The 12,713-nt window shown below is 38.4% G+C and overlaps 1 protein-coding gene across 1 annotated transcript in view; it reads right to left on the reverse strand.

Annotated features, from left to right (window-relative positions):
- LOC124284594 (coiled-coil domain-containing protein 87-like) overlaps positions 1 to 12,713 on the reverse strand; it is a 30,494-nt gene that overhangs the window by 12,040 nt on the left and 5,741 nt on the right. The window contains 22 exon segments of the mRNA XM_046720702.1: positions 290 to 478; positions 1,533 to 1,584; positions 2,095 to 2,255; positions 2,812 to 2,868; positions 2,870 to 2,929; positions 4,230 to 4,331; positions 4,500 to 4,563; positions 4,729 to 4,829; positions 5,043 to 5,171; positions 7,582 to 7,719; positions 8,037 to 8,079; positions 8,464 to 8,515; positions 8,700 to 8,790; positions 9,116 to 9,187; positions 9,666 to 9,819; positions 10,401 to 10,482; positions 10,803 to 10,899; positions 11,059 to 11,130; positions 11,519 to 11,632; positions 11,747 to 11,796; positions 11,955 to 12,027; positions 12,253 to 12,459. Coding sequence (XP_046576658.1) covers positions 290 to 478; positions 1,533 to 1,584; positions 2,095 to 2,255; positions 2,812 to 2,868; positions 2,870 to 2,929; positions 4,230 to 4,331; positions 4,500 to 4,563; positions 4,729 to 4,829; positions 5,043 to 5,171; positions 7,582 to 7,719; positions 8,037 to 8,079; positions 8,464 to 8,515; positions 8,700 to 8,790; positions 9,116 to 9,187; positions 9,666 to 9,819; positions 10,401 to 10,482; positions 10,803 to 10,899; positions 11,059 to 11,130; positions 11,519 to 11,632; positions 11,747 to 11,796; positions 11,955 to 12,027; positions 12,253 to 12,399 — 2,100 coding nt within the window. The 5' untranslated portion in view covers positions 12,400 to 12,459.

A 12,713-nucleotide genomic window follows, 5' to 3' on the forward strand; every position in this document is an offset into this window, starting at 1 on the left:
TGTAGCTTGATTGTGTTATGATTTTACCGTGTAGTAAATTGTAAACAAAGTAGATTCCTTTCCATACCTGATCTATTCTACTCTATTCTAGAAGGTATATGAAGTGATTGTGGACAGGGTCAACCTTGACCTTCAAATCTAGGGGTCCACAGGTACCCCCAGTTACTAATTCCAGGGTCCTTACTGGAAGTATGAGGGTCTTGTAAAGAATATAAATGGTGTACCATACTATACTGTAAGATGTAATGTTAACTTGTTTGAAACAAATTCAAAAGGTATGCCGACTAACCTGTGTGGAGAGGAACTTCATGTAGTCGTCGCTGGTGACAGTACTCTTCCACCATTGAAGCCACGATGCATACGTCCTGGCCATCTTGTCTGCTACCACGCTGGGCATGTTCTCGGATGATGTCAGCGGCTGAGATGTCTTCGACGGGTGGTTACTGAAGGCAGCATGGATCTTCTCCGGGTTAGGAGTCTATATGGAGCAGATGATTACCAATAATAACAATGACCTGTTTACTTGAGAACTTATTGAAGCAATTTGATACATGTCAGAACATATAGTCATGGTTTTCACAGGTTATATAGACTCTTGCTTACAATACAGACAGAACAAGTGTTTGCCACTAATATGGCAATGTCCCCCAAAAATTCCCCAATGTAGGCTGTCACCAAATTTGAAGACATTGGGTACAATAGTTCATGAGATATGGCGTTAACAACAGTTTGAAAAGTGGTCAAAGTGTCGTGGTGACCTTTAAAATAAGGTCAAGGTCACCGAAATCGACTGGTGTGTCTGCGTAATAGCGAAATACCCCAATGTAGGCTGTCACCAAATATGAACACATTGGGTACAACAGTTCATGAGATATCGTGTTAACAAGAGTTTGAAAAGTGGTCAAAGTGTCATGGTGACCTTTAAAATAAGGTCAAGGTCACCAAAATCGACTGGTGTCTGCGTAATACCCCAATGTAGGCTGTTACCAAATATGAAGATATTGTGTTATACAGTTCATGAGATATCGCGTTAACAAGAGTTTGAAAAGTGGTCAAAGTGTCGTAGTGACCGTTAAAGATAAGGTCATGGTCACCAAAATCGACTGGTGTCTGCGTAATACCCCAATGTAGGCTGTCACCAAATTTGAAGACATTGGGTACAACAGTTCATGAGATATCTCGTTAACAGATGTATGCTGAATACATAGTCAATGTAGGCTGTCACCAAATTTGAAGTCCCGTTCATGGGTTGCGGAACAAGCTTTCATGTTGTGACAATTGACAGGTGATATTTGTAAAATATTTGAGAAGATGTGCACAATACACAAGTCAGACATACCAGTATTAGAGTGAGTGAATGGGTGAGTTGGATATTTACACCCCTTTCTTGCAATATTCCAGCAATATCGTGGTGGGGGACACCAGAAAGGGGCTTCACACATTGTGCCCATCTGGGGAATCAAACCTGGGTCTTCAGCATGACACTTTACTATCTAGACTACTACCCCACATACTAGTATCAGAACACTCACTAAAGGTGTAAATGTGTTGTCTCCTTGAAAATTCTTTGGTGGACTTGAAGGTCTGAAACAAATGAACGGACATGACAAGGAGTGGTACACAAAACTATCTGGATCAACTCAACTCAGAATTTACTCTTAGGGACCATTCATAATTTATGGCTAGGGGTGTGAGGTGGGGGGTGGGGTGTGATGATGATTTTTATGGAGAAGCATGTACAATGTGAATAACCCCCCCTAAAATTTAAAATTTATGTACAAAGTAAGTGACCCCCCTGCATGCCATGTACAAAGTCAATGTCCCCCTCCCCTTTCCATATTTTTAAAGCATAATTTTAAAATATTTTATGTACAAAATTGCTGACCCCCCCCTAGAAACATGTGTACAAAATTGCTGACCCCCTAGAAACGTGTACAAAATTGATGACCTCCCCTACCTCCCCAGAACAAAATGGGTGACCCCCCCTTAAAATCATCATCACACCCCCTAGCCATAAATTATGAACGGTCCCTTATATATAGCATCACTAAAACAATGTTCGATACATAAGGGTAGCATTCATGTTGTACTCACGTTCTTGCCCAGTTTTTGGCATCCATTTCTCCCCAGGGAGGGTCATGACCTTTCCTGAGTTGTGGGTTTATAACCCTCTCATTAGGCTTCTTGGCTAGTGTTGTTGACGCCATGACGCCAGCCAGGGAGATGTTCTCTGCTGCAGGTATTATCATCAAGTCCTGTAAATATCAGAAAGTCCAAACATGCAGTCTTCCAGTACTTATACATAATATCAATTTAATGTAATTTCTCTCTTTATTATAACCTTTACATGTTATTGAAGAAACACCGGTAAAGATCCAGGTTAGAATTGATCTTCAGCAACCCATGCTTGTCACAAGAAGCGACTAACGTGATCGGGTGTTCAGGCTTGCTGACTTGGTTGACACATGTCATTGTATCCCAATTGTGTAGATCGATGCTCATGCTGTTGATTACTGGATTGTCTGGTCCAGTCTCGATTATTTACAGACCACTGCCATATAGCTGGAATATTGCTAAGTTTGGCGTAAAACTAAACTCACTCACTTACTATTGAAGAAACACTATATTCACACCATTTCTTATGAATGTAATAAATTAAATATTCTGATATGCTAAACATTTCTGCTTTCACATATTTTCTGCTGTAACATATTTTAGAATACCCAATAAGACTGTCTCATTCAAAATATGATAAATTTAATTTTCGGTTCCAGTTTTTAAGAATGTGGTTGTTACGCAGTGCAGCCTTACATCGTCTAAGTCCAGATGGTCCTGGGGCACAGTCTTCATTATCTCACGGTACACCTCCCCTGATCTCATCTGACAGGAACAGGTTCTTGTCTAGACCCTTCACAGTGGCTGGATCCACCTGACACACAAACAGGGCGATGGTAGACACAACATGTTTACTTTGGTTGAATATTAGGGCTGCGCAATCTAACCGGTTTACCGGTTCAGACATGAAAACGATACGTATTGCGATACGCTGATCGAAAACCGGTATTTTGATTTGTATTCGGAAAACATCGTAACACTCGGAAATCTTCGGATATTTCCTTGTTTTATTTGTGCCAAATATTATTCACATTTTCATTCTATTATGATTAACATTTTGTTATTAAAAAGCTTAATCAAGCATAGTGATTTTGTTGTGTTTTTGCTCTATAAATCAAGCAGTAACTCGATTATAAGTAGTTTTTTGTTCAAAAATACTTCATGCAATATATTGCAATACATATCGCAATACATGCTTTCGCATCGCAATATATTGCAATATGAATATTCTCTGCAATACCCACCCGTATGGAATATCCATAAAATATCTATTCTCCATGATATAGAACCATGTCCGGCTGTCTGTTCTCATTATATGACAGTTAAAAATTGGGTCATTTGGATAACATTTGTATTCATTCCTGGATACATTGTATTTTAACCTGATGTTACCAGTATTTTAAGTATTGCTATATATATACCATCCAAAAAAGTAGGGGATATTGGATTTACAAGATTGATAAAATGCAAATGATGAAGCCAAGGAGGAAACAGATGATGAAGAGAAATGAAGGGATGTGACAATTTATTCCATTCCTTTGGAAATGTTTCATCTGTATGGGTATATATTACTTTTCTCGTATGCATTGGCATTGGCTAGTGGTATGCTCGGGAAATGGAATATCCCCTACTTTTTTTTTATGGTATATAGCACTGTTCACGAATGGTGTTTCAAAGTAACAGGACATTGGGTCCTGTAAGTTTCAGATGTCTGGCTGACACACAGAAAATTCACAGGACCCATAGAATAAAATTAAACACACATTTCAGATTAAACATTTCTTATAATTGGCATTGAAATTATTAACAAACATAAGATTTATAAACAGCAAACAAGTGTCACATGTCACATATAACAACTTCAGTCAAAGTCATTGTGAAATATACAGTCAGACACTGGGGCCGGCGGGTTGTAGACTTCTATCGGACCGTTGGCGAATCTGCCAGATTTGTCCAAGGGTCAGAAGCTATTCGTGAACACTGTATAGAGATCATGTGTTATATCTTGTGTTGTATCTAGCATTGTTATATCAAATGTTATATCTACTGTTTATATATATATACATTAAATACAGGTAAACAATGGTGACAACAGCATTCATTCAGATACTTACCTCTTCAATCAGGTCGTTGTAGACAGTGGCAAATCTGTTCAGGGTGATAGAGGACATGCATACCCGCTCCGACACTCGGATGTCGGATGTACGTACAGTCAGCTGCAAGCAGAAACATCCATGTATAATGAATCTAATTTGTCATGAAAATATTGAATGATGCTTTAACAGCATATAATTATGTCATATATACCGTCATATCTTTTCTATTTTAACATGAATATTTGACAGCAACAGCACTAAGATCATTTTATTTCATGATATTGTTACCTCGTTTGAGAGCTTGCTGTTCACAGTTGCAGGCTGGGGATGAGTAGGTGCTTCAACAGCGATGCTGCAAAACAGAGGCCATATACTGAATGAAAAGCACTCATCTAAAACATGTCATGGGTTATTTACATATTTCCAGTACTTTATGAATTTTCTCCTTAATACTGCACTGTCTAAAGACGGCAAGGTTTCAGTGACAGATACATGGTAGTAAAATGGCTGCACTTACTGTTCATCCTCAATCCTCTGTTGTTTCTTCTTCTCCAATTCCTTCATCTCTTCTGCCATCTTCTCCTTCAGGCCATCATGACGTGCATTGCGGACAATAGCCTGTAGTCATAAACACAGGCATATAGCTCATGGATGTATCTCGCATGTCAACATTTATAATGGCAGAGACTTTGCTGATGGATGGGATATTCTGTTATAAAGCTGTAAATAATTCAGTTAACATTCCCCAGTAATGGTGGAATTCTGATGATCAGTGAGGGCTATCGACGAGGTTCTGGGAGAGTCCATCAGCAGTGACCAGACGTGACTGACCTGTAAGAGAGGAGGTAGATCTTCATCCACCTCTTGGTGAGACTCATCCTTCCTGTCCACCAGCCTCCGCAGATCCTCCGCAGCATACTCCCTTGACCCAATTTTGGGCTGCTCATCCGTGACCTTCTCCTGCATTAACAGAATGCATAATCATGGCAGTAGCTGATCAGTGTACTCGCTGGTCTGTGTGAACATGTGTGTGTGTTTTTTATGCCCCACTCACCAATATTCCAGCTATGTGACAGCAGCGTTTCCGTCTGGACCACACAATCCAGTGACTGATATTGTGTGCAACTAGGGCTGGATATTGCCCTGATTTTCATATTGCGATATATTGCGATAATTCAAGAGATATTGAAATACATATTGTGATATAATGACTGGAAGGTTTCTGTCCAAGTGTGTACATCATAACTTCATAAGAGCTCCCCGTGTGCGACATCGTCTTCTTAGTTGCTGTTACACCATACTTTCAGGCTCCCTGTCCCCATTGTGTATGGGTGTATGCCAGTGGTGTACAGATAAATGATATAAATGTTTTTGCGAACAAAATGATAAAGGTAATAGTATAACATGATTTTCATGGTAAATGTTGTTTGCTTCAACAGAATACACTTCAATGCAGTATGTAATTATTGTTACTGTATGTCAGTGATTCATTCAGATTCAACTCCAACAGTTGTGAAATGTTACATGAAACAGAAAAGAAACAAAAGTATATTTGGCACTTTTAATGCACATTTTGTTGCTATGGAAATCAAGGGCAGATAATTCAAAGGGACCTAACTCTGGATGACCCAACATATTGCAGAATCTGAACCATCTGCGATAACCATATCGCGAGATACTGTACCGGTATATACTGGTAATATTGCACAGCCCTATGTGCAACAATCCTTGCCGACCATGACACACAATATCAACCAAACCCCTGTCTGACCACCTGAGTCCCTTTTCACAAAGCTGTCTCAGTGCTACGACTGTCGTGACTCCTATGGTTTAACACTGACTTAAGATAGTCATAACGCTAAGACAGCTTTGTGAAAAGGGACCCTGGCTTAAGATGATCATAACTCCCATACTTTAACATAGACTTACGACAGTCGTAGCGCTATGATTGCTTTCAGGAACAGGGCTCTAATCTATTAAGTCCCCATTTACAACTAGCATAGATTGTCCGGGACGAGTACTAACCTTGAATACCCAGTTACTGGCCAATAGTCCATCAGACAGAATTATCAGTGTGCTGACATAACATTTTGTTCATATTTATCTATATAGATTACACTCTTCAGTTGGAGTGTGGACATCAGAATGGATATGTGTATCCTTCAATGTCGCCTTTTTGCATAAACAAATAAACACATACATAACAAACTTGAATACAAACTGCATACAAACCAGAATCATTTGTTTGCCTAAATAGCAATAACACATAGCGACCATGAACAGGCCTGAAATTCTACCAGCCATTTTGAACCATTAGCACAAGACAAACTGATTCTGGTTCCTCAAGAGCTAGAGCTTTGGATCCTTGTTTGTAAAAAGCAGAGTCTGGTTTAACAAGGTGATCTGAGTGCTTTGATTGGGTGCTGATTCCCTCAACACTGATAGCTTGGTACAATATAGACTCCTGGCAATAACAGAAGGAATGCATGCATTTTCACCATTACCACTACCTGGTACCTATAGTTAGTGAAGAATACATAGATAATATTTGTGCTGCAAATCAGAACCAAAAAGTCTTTAAAAATAAACTTTTGGCATAATGAAAACAAATAAGATTTTGCAGACATTCAGTGTGTTGATACTGCTTGAGTGTATGATCTGTGTTTGTGTGGCTGTGAGATTGTGCTGTGTGTGGTACAATAGTGAGTGAGGACAACACTGTCTTACCTGAAAGTGTCAACATCATCTGGACTAGAACATGTGTATATACCATGAGTACTTATAGTCATATGTCACACTAATTCCTTTCATATAGAGACTTTGTCATGCTTAAACATAATCTTGCATTTACAAACCTATTAAAAAGTTAGAAAATGTGATGTCCTTCAAACAGTAAAAAAATACCTACAAGATTGTAGATGTAGCATTAAGCAATAATCGCTCACTTATCATCGGTTGTGTAGATAAGGCAAATATATCATTGATATGTAATTACTGTCTGATAACATATATCATCTGTATGTAACTACTCTCTGATAAAATAAAATATACCAGTACTAACAGAAAGGAAGTGTAGCACAGACAGTAAATTCAACTTTGGAATGAAAGGTTATGTATACTTTTGTCACACTTTGTAATAAGTGAAGTATTTGGTTCATACAAGGTAAATGATCTATTTAGAATTTAAATGGCAATATAAAAGAAGTACATCCATAGAAATGGCTCTATGATAATCCTGAGGATGGATGTAAGTTTTGATTTCCCTAGCTCTAAAACCTGAGGCTAAAAGAACGATTCTTTTGGAATCTTACACCTAGGTTGTACAACATAACCATTGATCTACATTTACATATCATTATGTCACAAGTACCTTAGCCATGACCTCCCTCTCCCTGTGTAGAACGTCCAACTCATAGTGGTGAAAGGGGTCGTCACGGACACGCTCGCTAATCTCCATCTCCTCCAGTAATGTCTCGCCGTCATGGAGGTTGGGGTCAGAACTACATCGCTGTAACACACAATACAAACATGTTAATTACAAACCACATTTTATGGTGTCAAATATCTTTTAATTCTGTAAATTTCTGTTTGCCGTAACATATTATTGTGATATAGGAATTGAATTAAAAAAAATGATTTTCAAAATTTCTCATCACCATATTATCAGCCTCTGAAAACTTTTACAATCTGACAGCAGGTGGATCATTTCCAGTGTACAAGTGATTGGGTGGTTCTGGTTCTAAGATAATACAAATCAGAAACAGTGATGTATATTGACTGCTAATCATTAATCTTGACTTGGAACTGCAGCTGAAACCATCTTACCTTCAATAACACTTTCTGTAATGATGCCTCCTCTTTTGAGAAACTTTAAAAAATAGAAAAGTATAACATCATCAGAGACTGGCCATGTATTGTAAGTGTATGGGTCATTAGATCCTGGATGATGAATACAAAAATATGTCAGTGTTTAAGAAACTATCATACTAGAACAAGTAACTGGTTACTTACATACATTCTTTCGGAAACTAGTGAGTGAGTGAGTGGGTGAATGAGTGTGTGAGTGAGCGAGTGAGTGTGAGTGAATGAGTGTGTGAGTGAATGAATGAGTGTGAGTGAGTGTGTGAGTGTGAGTGAATGAGTGAGTAAATGAGTGTGAGTAAGTGAGTGTGAGAGTGAGTGAGTGAGTGTGCATGCATGCATGCATGTCTTTTATTTCATAACAATCAAACAAAAGTGACACAACACATACCTAGAAGTTTTGGATTCTCTCTCAGAAATTCTGCTTGCAAGAGATCGAGCATCTAAACATAAAAAATAACATTTTCAGAATAAAGCGAAAGTACAACATATATTTGTGGCTTGCAAACACAAACAAGCCAGCACTATAGAGATTATTCCTCAGTCAGTTATCATGGATCATGAAACGGTGAACCCAAGATCTAATACTAGCACTGTACTAGGATCGCCCTAGTACAAAGTCAGTACCTTCAGAGGGGGAGGCCATGGCCCTGTCCGGGAGCTGGGCCACTAGGTCCATCAGCTTGCTGGTGTCCAGGCTTGGCATGTTGTTGGTCATCTGTTGGAACACGGAGATCATTACTGTGGTCACCTTATCACTGTCATGTTTGTTTCTTGGGCATACACCATAAGTAAAAATCAGAGCTGAATGTCAAACAATTTGAGGATGCATGTCACACAGAATATTTACCAAAGCATTTTCTGTTAAAATACATACAAATTCCATTTCATGACAAATTTACATGCATGTATTTACATTTGTATAATACATGAATAATTGGGAAAAGCTACCACGACCTGTCTACTGTTTCACACCAACAACATTCCACTACTGTAGCTCCATAATAATACAGCTTGGTACTGCCATGGTCCACAGAACCCACCTCTCTCACATCGTGGTCCAGTGTTCGCATCCTGTACTTCTTCACCTTGGACTTTGGCCGACTTGTTTGTATCTGACAGAAACACAGGTAAATCATGGCATCTCAGTTCCATTTTAACCTAGAATTAACCTTTACGCAAATAGAGAAATATATAAGATAATAACCAAACAATGCTGGATTCAAGAGCACTAAAATCATCCATTCTATTTTACATGACCGATGTAATGACATTTATTTCTCTGGATAATCTTGAAGTATCATTCATCATCTAGTATGTGTATCTTCACACAGGTAGACTGTACTTTCATGTAGACATGGCATCAGTATATGTCAATCAATAGTGACAGATGGATGACAGTATTGATGGTTTGGAGGGCTGAAGCTATGGTAGAAAGGTCTAGTTGAACCATTACTGACTGATGTCAGTAAAGTCAATTACAACGATTCAAACTCACACCTGCTATTTGCTGATCAAAGGGAGATAACAGATCATCATCATCAATGCCTCAATACCACAAAAATCTGAATAAATAGTTGCCATTAGCCTTACCAGTCCTTCATATGAGAGCTGAGAAAATCCTCCAACAGCAGGCTTAGCCTTGGTGGGATGAGAAGGGAAGAAGTCTTCTGAGGACGTAGAATCAGTTTCCCCTTGACCTCTCATGTCAGCAACGATGTAGCGACGGATCGTCAGGATGGTCAAACTGTATATACAGGTCAAACAGGAACTATGTGTTACAGATCCCCAAACTAACCTAGGGTGGTCAAACTGTATATACAGGTCAAACAGAAACTATGTGTTACTGAACCCCAAACTAACCTAGGGTGGTCAAACTGTATATACAGGTCAAACAGAAACTATGTGTTACTGAACAGGTCCAGAAACTAACCCCGAACCAACCTAGGGTGGTCAAACTGTATATACAGGTCAAACAGAAACTATGTGTTACTGAAACCCCGAACCAACCTAGGGTGGTCAAACTGTATATACAGGTCAAACAGAAACTATGTGTTACTGAAACCCCGAACCAACCTAGGGTGGTCAAACTGTATATATATACATGTCAAACAGAAACTACGTGTTACTGAAACCCCGAACCAACCTGTCTGTCATCAAGCTACAACAAACTTATCGCGATACTGAAACACTAATGTACAATATGCATGCACAGAACTTATTGAAATACAAACACTCCTGTATTTAAACTTTCATAATTCCAGCTAACTCACAGAATAAGATACCTGTGTGAATTAAATGAGCAGTCTGTGTATTTTTATTACTTACAACTTGCTGGCTTCCAGGGCTAGCTGGGCTTTGAGTCGACTCATGTTGGCAGGTCCACTGAATACACCCCGGCTATTTAATACTGCAACCGAGTATGGAATGATCACACAGAAAGATCAAAGCGTATCAACAAAGTGTGGACAAGAAAACAAGATGTGTGATCTAAAATGTATCAGTTGTTCTCAACATGACATGTCAGCATCCATTACAGGTCTGTTTGCATACAGGATTATATAACCTCTGGTAGAATGTCAAGGTATACATGTATATATGAGAAATGTGTTCACCCTGAGCTTGGGGTGGTGGTGTAGCCTTATGGTCAAAGCAACTGCTTGTAACGCTGAAGTTTTGATTCCCCCACATATCGCTTAAAGCAGAATTAAACCATACTAACTCACTCACCCTGAGCTTTGTCGAGGTAATGAGAGAAGAGCTGTTCACAGACAGTCACAATGTACACAGCGATACGCCGGTTCAACTCCTTGTTCTCCTCAGGACTCTGTACAGTGAAGGAAAACATCTGTTGTCAATACACTGTTTAGATACAAGATATAATTTACAAAACAATTAATTCTAATTATATGTTTGTGATAACCCACATTTGATAAAGCTTCTTGTATCTTGTCTGAGTAAAGCTATAAGATACTACTTAACACACCAGAAATGGATCATCAATCTGTTTCCTGATGTCTGGCCAGATCAAGTTCACCTCACCCATGATGATACCAGCCTGAAATATAAACATATGCATGATCATAGGCTTTTAAAATCAGTGTAATAATGATTGAGTCTTACATAAACCTAAAAAAAAGTAGTCTGTGTCCAAAACTTTTGAGTTTTCAAGAATGTTTTTTATAGAATATGGTGATAACATAGGGTTCCATTTTTACTGACCGTTCCAGATCGAAAGAGAAAGTCACAGACAGATGAAGTCACATCAACTTCAAAAACACATGAAGGGAGATAACCCAAACATATAATTAATCTACTGCATCTTCTCTCCTATACCATAAGGCAGTACACTGACAGGAATAAACAAACTACATTAAGACGTCAGGCATAAACAATTTAGTACGGTAAGCAGAAATGGGATGATTGTTTATTAAAATTGACCGTACCAGATTCCGTTGATCTTCTATAGAGAGAAAAGGTACATCAGGTCGTGCTGCAATGCGACGCCTCACAAAGTTTGTGAGCTGGTCTAGAGATGATGGCTGACTCTTGATCTCTTGCTGTAAATAAACGGAAAAGTACTGACATGCTCAAACAGAAAAAAACCACTCTTTTCCATCAAACTATTTTGTATTTGCACAACATGACTCAATCAAATAAACAAGAATACCTACATCAATGGGAGTGACCGGGCGTTCTAATTCAAGTTCCACATGTTCTGGTTCTAGAAACAGAAAATTAATATAATTCACATCACACTTGATATAGTTTTGACACGTAAAAGAAAGTAGTAATGGAAAATGGAAAATAACAAACAAATTATTTTTGTTTAATTATTGATATACTTATGTATATAATGAGAATAAGAAGAGTTCTTCTTACCATCCTCATGTGGAAATGGAGCAAATATAGACAGTGGGCCAAGCACTCCATCAATACGATTCTCAACATCAGCCTGAAATGGAAACATGATTGCTTAACATATTATTCAAGTAAATACTACAAGCAGCTTCTTCCTAAATGAACCTGCTGGACAACAAACTAAAAATGATGATATATGCTGAGATATTAAAAACCTAGTGGGATTATAGGATAACTTTAAGTTCATAAAGTGATGTTGTTTGAAATAACAAACCAATCAACAGACTCAAGATACATCCAAGTAAATGGTAAAACTTACATTATCATATGGTGGCCATCTCATGGGATACATAGCATCATGTTTCTCGGGTTTGACAACTCTGACAGGCTGGTATTTAGGGGTGCGGATCTTTGACTCCCGCATAAATCCCTTAAAGCTTGATGTGTTTTTGACGTCTGAACTCATGATGAGATTTCTTGTCTGTTATAGGAGCATTCTTGATGAAGTCTGTAACATTACTTCCAGCTGAAACAAAAACAAGCATAAACAAGTATTTTCAATGTAAGATGTTTGACACACACATTTAATACCAGTTTATTTCATCATCTAGTGCGAAAGGTGGTAAACGAAAACACAATGTTCAGGTAGAAGAACAGATTCTTTCATGACATTTTACTTCTTGTACCAAGCAATAAATATGCACATTTGAAACCTATGCAGTTTGACTGCACAAACAGGGATTTAACCAAGGCACTATACTTGTGAATCCTGGTCCTGAC

The sequence above is a fragment of the Haliotis rubra genome, unplaced genomic scaffold (assembly GCF_003918875.1).
Source record: "Haliotis rubra isolate DU_JTF1 unplaced genomic scaffold, ASM391887v1 Scf34, whole genome shotgun sequence".
Lineage (NCBI taxonomy): Eukaryota > Metazoa > Mollusca > Gastropoda > Lepetellida > Haliotidae > Haliotis > Haliotis rubra.